We start from the raw sequence: 10111 nt of genomic DNA on the forward strand, positions 1-10111 counted from the left end.
TTACTATTACTACTATTATTATTATTATTATTATTACTACATCTATTAATATTACTATTATTACATCTATTAATATTACTATTATTATTACATCTATTACTATTATTACTATTACTATTATTACTATTACTACTATTATTATTATTATTACTACATCTATTAATATTACTATTATTATTATATCTATTACTATTATTACAACTATTAATATTACTATTATTATTATTACATCTATTACTATTATTACTATTATTGTTATATCTATTATTATCATATCTGTTAGTATTACTTTTATTATTATATCTATTTCTATTACTATTATTATTCTTATTACTATTATTTTTATTATTATTATTATATCTATTACTATTATTACTATTACTATTATTATTACTATTACTACTATTATTATTACTACATCTATTAATATTACTATTATTATTATATCTATTATTATTACATCTATTACTATTATTATTACTATTATTGTTATATCTATTATTATCATATCTATTAGTATTACTTTTATTATTATTATTATATCTATTTCTATTACTATTATTATTCTTATTACTACTATTTTTATTACTATTATTATTACTATTGTTACTATTATTTTTATTATTATTATTATTATCATTATATCTATTTCTATTATTATTCTTATTACTATTATTACTATTATTATTACTACTATCATTATTACATCTATTACTATTACTATTATTACTATTACTACTATTATTACTATTACTACTACTACTATTATTATTATTACCACCATTATTACTATTATTATTATTATTTCTCAGTACTAAACAGCACACTTCTCATGATTGAACAATATCATTGAATATTCGTCAGGGTCCATCCGTGATAAATGAAGAACAATAATGCAAAAGAGAGAAAAATAAAAAGCAATAAAAAGACCAGGGGGAAACTGATGATTTCTATAAATCTGAGCTTGCACTCTATCTCTCATTTTATGATTATTAATATTGTGATCATTTTAATCGCTACATTTCAAATCTAATTTATTTTAAAAAATTAAAAAAAAAAAAAAAAAACAGTGTTACAGCTAAAAATAAACAAAAAGTACAATAACAAATTGCCGTGATGGTCATCCACAGCCTTTACAGCGTCACCTGTTCTGCAGTCTGCTCACGCCGAGTCCTGATTTACTCTGAGGAACAAACAACAAACAGTTATTTATTATTAGTACTAAAACATCCTTAAAACAACACACGCAATAAACACAGCAACAACCAGCATAACAAATATCTAATACTGACTAGACCTTAATGGTGTGTGTGTGTGTGTGTGTGTGTGTGTGTGTGTGTGTGTGTGTGCACTACCTTGTGCTTCGGACATCTCAGAGTGAAGTTTTCCTCATTAAACACACATTCTGTAAAAAAAAACAAAAAAAAAAACAGCTCTCAAACGAGACAAGCGAGACACGCGAGGTGGAGTTTACACACGTCTCACAAATACACACAGACACGATGAGCACCGCTGACATCCGCATGTACAAACTCTGGCATCTCTGTGGGATTCGATTTAGTTTTGAAGTCTGATGTCTGTCTACAGCGTGTGCAGCGTGCGTGAGATTACTACAGGCAGGTCGACTCTGTTTACTGAAAACAGAGTTTACTGTTTAGTGTTTACACTAAACGCGCTCAGGAGAAAATACAACAAGACGGCGTGAAAGTGACGTCAGTATCCGATGTCGACAAAACGTCGGCGTGAAGGAACGAGAGACGGTTTCTGACGTTCGTACACGCTACGTTACGATTCCGATGCGCGGCGATATTTGACGGTACCGTTAATCTGATACGATTCTTAAGGTTAGGATTTGAGGGGGGGTGCGGTGTCGGAGGTTCACACACCTCGAGACGTTGCTCGGATGTTTTATTTCAAGACATTCGTCAAGACATTCGTCAGACGCGAGACATTTTTGTCCTTAAAACGCTCTCGAGAGTGTGTAACTAATTTATTACGCATCCCGTCTCAAGCCTCCGTCACCAGTTCCAAAAGGTCGTTTCAGAGCGAGTGACGGAGCAGTTATTGGGGGGAGAGAGAGCGTGAGGGAGGGAGAGAGAGAGAGAGAGTGTGAGAGAAAGAGAAAGGAAGAGAGAGAGAGGGGGGGAGAGAGAGGGAAAGAGTGTGAGAGAGAGACAGAGAGGGTGAGGGAGAGAGAGAGAAAGAGAGTGAGAGAGAAAGAGAAAGGGAGAGAGGGACAGTGAGGGAGCGAGAGAGAGAGTAAGAGAGAGGGAGAAAGAGAGAGTGGGAGACAGAGTGAGGAAAAGCGAGAGAGAAAGAGAGTGAGTGAGAGAGAGAGTGCGAGAGAGAGAGTGTGAGAAAGATAGAGTGAGAGTGCGAGAGAGAGAGAGAGTGTGAGAAAGATAGAAAGTTCACGGTTTTCCCCACATTTCATGTTGATAATATAAAAATAGAATAAATAAATAAATAAATAAATACTGATAAGTCTACATGTTCACAGGATTTTCCACAAACTCTACTGATGATCCATAACATCATGAAAACATTTCTCAAGACTCAATTTTCCATATAAAACTGTCTTATATTTATCCTTTAAAACAGAACATGTAGACACTGAAGCCTGGTGGGACGAGTGTGGGGGCGATGGGGGGCTTGGTGCTACGTCCCTGGACGATCCCACTGAATCTGATACGATTCCATTTAGATTCCTACGAAAGGAGAAGGCAGGAGATCTTCCCACCGTTTAAACAGATCTGCTGTGGAGCACAGAAGCTTACCAGCCTGGAGAGCGCAGGGGAAGTGGTATTTATTCGGGCAGCCTTTGAAGAAGCATCCCAGCGTGGCACCACATCTGTGGCAACACGAGCAGACCTGAAACATTCACCGGCACGAACAGTTCATATTCACTTTAGTCCAACTTCATACACTTCTGATGCAACAGCTTTTGGAAAAGGGTTAGAAAAAGAATTGAGAATTGGTTTTGTTCCTCTGACACTCGAATGCAGAATTTGGAAACAGGAGTGTATTGATGAGGTTTACACAGCCCTGTGTGTCGTTTACTCTCGCCCCCGCTGTCCCGGGTCACGTTACAAGTCATACTGTGTTGATCTTGGTATAAACTAACCGAGCTGCTGAACATCTGGTATGAACCACAATTTATTTATTACAGATCAGCAAAACTGTCACTCTTATTTCCTGTTCATTCTTAATTTCCACAACTACACTGTATAAAGGGATATTGGTGGGATACTGGAGGAGTATAGGAGGAATATTAGAAGAGTACTGGAGAAATATTAGTGGAGTATTGGAGGAATATTGGAGGAACATTAGTGGAATATTGGAGGAATATTAGAGGAGTATTGGAGGAATATTGGAGTAACATTGGAGCCGTATTGGAGGAATATTAGTGGAGGATTGGAGGAACATTAGTGGAATATTGGAGGAATATTAGTGGAGTATTGGAGGAATATTAGTGGAGTACTGGAGGAATAGTAGTGGAGTATTGGAGGAATAGTAGTGGAGTATTGGAGGAATAGTAGTGGAGTATTGGAGGAATAGTAGTGGAGTATTGGAGGAATAGTAGTGGAGTATTGGAGGAATACTTGAGGAATAATAGAGGCGTATTAGAGGAATATTGGAGGAACATTAGTGGAATATTGGAGGAACATTAGTGGAATATTGGAGGAATAGTAGTGGAATATTGGAGGAATAGTAGTGGAGTATTGGAGGAATACTTGAGGAATAATAGAGGCGTATTAGAGGAATATTGGAGGAACATTAGTGGAATATTGGAGGAACATTAGTGGAATATTGGAGGAATAGTAGTGGAGTATTGGAGGAATAGTAGTGGAGTATTGGAGGAATACTTGAGGAATAATAGAGGCGTATTAGAGGAATATTGGAGGAATAGTAGTGGAATATTGGAGGAACATTAGTGGAATATTGGAGGAATAGTAGTGGAGTATTGGAGGAATAGTAGTGGAGTATTGGAGGAATACTTGAGGAATAATAGAGGCGTATTAGAGGAATATTGGAGGAACATTAGTGGAATATTGGAGGAACATTAGTGGAATATTGGAGGAACATTAGTGGAATATTGGAGGAATAGTAGTGGAGTATTGGAGGAATAGTAGTGGAGTATTGGAGGAATACTTGAGGAATAATAGAGGCGTATTAGAGGAATATTGGAGGAACATTAGTGGAATATTGGAGGAACATTAGTGGAATATTGGAGGAATAGTAGTGGAGTATTGGAGGAATAGTAGTGGAGTATTGGAGGAATACTTGAGGAATAATAGAGGCGTATTAGAGGAATATTGGAGGAACATTAGTGGAATATTGGAGGAATAGTAGTGGAGTATTGGAGGAATAGTAGTGGAGTATTGGAGGAATACTTGAGGAATAATAGAGGCGTATTAGAGGAATATTGGAGGAACATTAGTGGAATATTGGAGGAATAGTAGTGGAGTATTGGAGGAATAGTAGTGGAGTATTGGAGGAATACTTGAGGAATAATAGAGGCGTATTAAGGAATATTGGAGGAATAGTAGTGGAATATTGGAGGAACATTAGTGGAATATTGGAGGAATAGTAGTGGAGTATTGGAGGAATAGTAGTGGAGTATTGGAGGAATACTTGAGGAATAATAGAGGCGTATTAGAGGAATATTGGAGGAACATTAGTGGAATATTGGAGGAAAATTAGTGGAATATTGGAGGAATAGTAGTGGAGTATTGGAGGAATAGTAGTGGAGTATTGGAGGAATACTTGAGGAATAATAGAGGCGTATTAGAGGAATATTGGAGGAACATTAGTGGAATATTGGAGGAATAGTAGTGGAACATTAGCGGAATATTGGAGGAATATTAGTGGAATATTAGTGACATATTGGAGGAATATTGTAGGTGTATTGGAGAAATACTGTAGGAGAATTGGAGGAGTATTGGAGGAGTATTGGAGGAATCTGATTCTCACTGCCCTGTTTACCTGATGGAAAACCTCCACGTAAACGTTTAAAAAAAAAAAACCTGAAACAAAGCCATGCTACATGAACTCACGGCTTGTTGCGCGATCCTGACCGCCTCCTCCAGTCCGTACAGCCTTCCTTTAACGAGGAAAACGCCTGCCGACCAGATACTGCAGTCCTCGTGAACCCAGCGTTCTCCGACCTCAACTGACGTCCGATTCTTCTTTGCGCTGGCATCTTCGTGTCTGTTTATCAGGAGATCCGCAGACGTCTTCCTGTCGGGTCCGTGGAGATGGTACGGTCCATGCAGGTCGCCCAAACCTGTGGCGTTGGCCATCCGGCCGCACAGGCAGCACATCTCGCCGGTCTGCCGCTTGCCCTCTGACCCGAGGCGTCCCAGCTGGAAACACGACGTGGTGGGGACGATCCCGGGGGACGTCACGGGCTGTCGGGGCTTCCTCGCCTGGAAGTCGCCGTCTTCCTCGAAGTTGACGACGGTGCAGGCAGAGAACTCCATGCGGACGTATGGTGCGAAGGATTTCCCTCTGCTTTCTCGCTTCCCCTCCTTGCAGCTCGCGTACTTCAGCTTGATCTCGGGTTCGTGGGAAGGAAACGCAGACGACGAGGAGGATAAACCGGAGCGCTTCTTCTTCTTCCTCCTCCTCTTCGCCGCACTCGCTGTTGCTTTCTTGCCTGCTGAAGAACTGGCGCGCTGTTGGTTTCTCTGATTTTCCTTAGTCGCTGGCGCCCTCTCCTGGCTCGACGATGACGATGACGTTGATCCATTCTGTGTCGGCTTAAAGAAGTCTGTATTTTCCGCCTCTGAGGTAGACGGTATGTTTCTGGATTCCACCGAGTCGCTATCCTGGATCACGTCCCATTCTATCAGGTTCGGAGAAGAATTTTCGATCACACCGCTGTCATCGCTGGAAATGCTCTCCACATGTACGGATCCGGAACACTCCGACGACAGGATTTCGACAGTGGGTAACCAGGAACGTAATCGTGATGGAGGAGCGCCCTTCCTTTCGTTTTTTCCCCCTCCCGTCCTGTGCTGCCACTCGGTTTCTTTTACAGTCACGTCATCAGTCTGGACGTTTCCCGTAGCGATCATCAGAGTCTTCGCAGGTTGGTGGGCGAGCCCGTTTGGCAGGGAGGCGTTTAAAGGCACACATGTGGACTCGTACCCGAACTCCGAGCGAGGAGAACGGATACCGTCGGTCCCTGAGGCGTGGTCGCTCCGGCTCCGCTTCTTCCGCACCAGATCCAGAGCCTCGGAGATCTGCTTGGTGAGATCCAGAGGCGTGGGAAGCGGATCCTGAAGACGCGTGACGTTCAGCCGGCTCAGAGGATCCATAACTAGAGATGAACACAGAAAGAGAAAAGAAAATCCTAACACCACAAACGTGCTCAGATCGCCAATCTAATGCACATTAGCGGGGGGGTTTTTAAAAAAAATTTCCACCCTGACGTTTCGGCTTCCCGTTTTCAAATATTTAGCACATACGTCTTCAAAGAATGATTAGAAATGCTTTATAATAAGGTTAGCAATCTTGTAATAACATCATTATTAAAATATTAAAGGAGGAATATTAGTCAAATTAATCTTTGGTGTTGCTATCGACGATACGATTCCTATATCCTGATCTTATCTCGATCTATTCACAGCAAAAAGCTACATTAATTGATTCAATTATTTAACAGTTAAAATGTTGAGATATATATATATATATATATATATATATATATAAAATATATATAAAATATATATAAAATATTATTATTATTATTTTTAAATTCTATAAATTAATTAATAATTAATATAAATCACGGCTTGTTTTGGTGCCTTTAGGAAATTTAAAAGCCTAGGGGGAAAAAAGGTTTATAAAGTCTTAAATATTTTATTAACACAACTTCACCTATAAACTATAATTTAATTAATTATATTATTATTATCTTAGTCGAATTTAGTTTTAGTTTCTTAAATTAAAATGAATATTCTTTGTTTATTAAAGAAGAGCTAAATTGCTAGTTAGCCTTCAGCTGTAGTTCTGGTGTGTAGCTCAGGGAGAGCTCAGGTGGCTACATAAACATATATATTTTCAAATATATATATATCATAATATGTACATTTCGGATAGTTTAAATAAATGTTTATATTTTTACCATTTAAAGTGAATAAATATAGAAATTTGACATTTATTAATACACATTTGGAAGCTGTTTTGCTCACCTGAGCCGGCAAAATAAACTAGCCAACTGTGCTTAAAAAGAAAAAAAGGAAAAAAAAGTGTTAGCTTAGCTTAGCTTAGCCTAGCATAGCATAGCTTAGCATAGCATAGCTGTTAGCTAGCAGGACTTACCGGAGAAATATGTTCAATTCACCGAGTTCAGGAACATTAACCCCTGAAGGCGACAACACTAAAGGCACAAATTACTGAATAAAAAATATTTTTGTGTAAAATCATACAATAAAACTGAATTATATGAATAAATATAAATAATATATATACATATATACAGCATATATATGTTTTTATATTATTTAAACAAATTAGCTGAACACTGTGACTCAGAGGGCTAACAGATTTTAAGATGGCCGACAGGAACCTTTTAACGTCCTTTGATTTCAAAATAAAAGTCACTACGTCACGGCAGCGATTACCGCGGCGCTGTTGAAGTCTGGATTGTGATTGGTCCGAAGGTGTTGATTTTCTACAACAGCAGCTCTGACAGTAGTGCAGGTGCAAATCAAAAGGTTTATATTAATGCTATATTAAATACTTTCTTTCTTTTTCTCTTCCTGTTCTTTCCTTCCTTCCTTATTTCTTTCTTTTCATTCCTTTGTTTCTTTTGCTGTTTTTTCTTTAAATATTTTTTTTCTCGTCTTTCTTTCTGTCTTTCTTTGTTTGTTTCTCTTCCTGTTCTTTCCTTCCTTCCTTATTTTTCATTCCTTTGTTTCTTTTCCTGTTTTTTTTTCTTTAAATCATTTCTTCTCTTGTCTTTCTTTCTTTCTTTCATTTGTTTCTCTACCTGTACTCTCATTTAGATTGATATGACATGGTATGTTGTTTTGTTTTTTTATACTTTAAAAAAAAAATTTTTTTTATTGGTTTTGGTGTATTTATAATTCTTTTTAGAACTTTGTACGGCACATTGCTCAACTGTGGTTGTTCTAATTGTGCCTTATAAATAAAGTGAGATGAGATGACATGGTTGTAACAGCTCATTCACAGCGACTTGTACGGCGGGGGCTCCATACACACACACACACACACACACACACACACACACACACACACACACACACACAAAGATTTTAAGAAAGTGTGTGTAAACGTGTGGTTGATGTGGTCGAGTTTTCTGTAAGGAGATGTTTACGTAACACTTATGGAAGGAGTCTCCAGTGTCGGCTCTTTGTAATAGTCAGAGGTAAAGCTGTAAGTTTAGGTTTCTGGACATCTTCGGGACAATTTTATGCTTTGCGGATTCGGGGTTCAAGCTGCATTTTTTTGTCTTATTAACTTGAAGAGAGCGATTCAGTAGAGAAGCTGGTCAGGGAATGACTGTTTATAGCTTCTGTAACATAAGTGAGAACAGGAACTGACTTGTTTCATGGATGTACCACAATAATTAAATGTAACTACACATTATACAGGTAAAAAACAAACAAACATGGTGTTGTTCTTAAATGAAGAACAAATAAAAATGATTGGCACCAACTCCGGTTTCCTCCCCCAGTCCACAGACATGCATGGTAGGCGTGTCGGCGTGTCCAAAGTGTCCGTAGTGTATGAATGGGTGTGTGAGTGTGTATGTGATTGTGCCCTGCGATGGATTGGCTCCCTGTCCAGGGTGTACCCCGCCTTGTGCCCCATGCTCCCTGGGATAGGCTCCAGGTTCCCCGTGACCGTGAAGGAAGGATAAGCGGTATAGAAGATGGATGGATGGATGGATGATTGGCACCAGGGTCTGAAATGATCTTTTTCCTCCACCTGCCACCACAAACTAACAACGCTGTCTAAATAAAGTAAAGTCATCCTCACATGCATTCATTAAATTCAAATAAAACACTCAACTATTTAATCATACATTAGCAGATTTAACGGGCAAAACCTGTCCTCCTCTTCATCATGTTTCAGCCAGTCCCACCTTTCTCCGCTCTCCGTTACCTTCCACGTTTCATTCAAACATCTCCTCTTTTCACTGTGCTCCACCTTGTTTTCTTTTCGGAGGTTGAATTCCAGGAAAAACGTCTCCGAAGTTTTACAGTAAAACACGGACGTGATGCTGATCAATGTTTTCACGAGCCGTTATGTGGGAGTCAGTTTAGAATCGCAACAGACAGCCACGAACGGGAGGAACGAATACAACTAATTTATGCAAATTTAGATTTCTATTTTTGTAAGCCCCGCTTGTGCGAGACGTGTTCCAGACAATTCTCCCGCATTTGGCGGGTGCAAATTTCATACCCCGTGTGGTGTTGTGGTATAAGAGGAATAAAACACCGTGGGACGCGCTGTTAAAGGAAAATAATCAACTTCAGTGTGGTAACAGCAGAACTCCGCTTCCTGTCCGATTATTTTCTTATAACGGCACGCCCCCACGTGTTTCTTATTATAACGTAGTCTATTACAGACGTAGGAAGTATTGCCTTCTGGAAGTATTGCCTTCTTCTCGACCTTCATGAAAATGAGCAAAAATGAAGAGACGAAAAGAACAAAATCCATCTTTTTTTTTTATTTTATTCAAATTTATTCAAAACTTCACATTCGTGATCAATAACCGCAATGAATTTGCAACGCGAATGGAGTAAACTTTTTATTTTTTTATTTGTGCTTCTTACACAACGTAATGATTTATTTTCCCCCCACACTGAACACATCTTTCTGCCTAGAAAAGATAATAAAAAAAAATACACTTGTTCCCTCGGATATCAATCCTACATCAAAAGTCACATTACAAAAAGTAATACGTATAGAAAAATGGTGTCGGGCCTCGTTTATCAAACTGGACACGAACAAAAATTAATCCATAAATGAAGACGCATAAGACTAGCCGGTCGTGCGGAACAAAAGTAACGGCACCCTATAAAAGGAGAAAGCGTTACGTGCTAAATTTCCCATTAACGCAGCTCAGCCACTG

General features: G+C 38.6%; 1 protein-coding gene across 2 annotated transcripts in view; it reads right to left on the reverse strand.

Annotated features, from left to right (window-relative positions):
* The window catches only part of si:ch211-165g14.1 (transcription factor 20), an 8878-nt gene extending 1233 nt beyond the window's left edge, over positions 1-7645 (reverse strand). The window contains exons 1-6 of one of the 2 annotated variants that reach the window (XM_047150379.2): positions 7330-7645; positions 7200-7230; positions 5058-6325; positions 2778-2871; positions 1356-1405; positions 1146-1183 (exon numbers count right to left, since the gene is read on the reverse strand). In XM_047150379.2, coding sequence (XP_047006335.1) covers positions 1146-1183; positions 1356-1405; positions 2778-2871; positions 5058-6323 — 1448 coding nt within the window. In that variant the 5' untranslated portion in view covers positions 6324-6325; positions 7200-7230; positions 7330-7645. The remainder of the gene's footprint in view (positions 1-1145; positions 1184-1355; positions 1406-2777; positions 2872-5057; positions 6326-7199; positions 7231-7329) is intronic. The other variant, XM_017454149.3, reaches the window with a different exon arrangement.
* Between the last annotated feature and the right edge of the window lie 2466 nt (positions 7646-10111).

This window comes from Ictalurus punctatus, chromosome 24 (genome assembly GCF_001660625.3).
Source record: "Ictalurus punctatus breed USDA103 chromosome 24, Coco_2.0, whole genome shotgun sequence".
Classification (NCBI taxonomy): domain Eukaryota; kingdom Metazoa; phylum Chordata; class Actinopteri; order Siluriformes; family Ictaluridae; genus Ictalurus; species Ictalurus punctatus.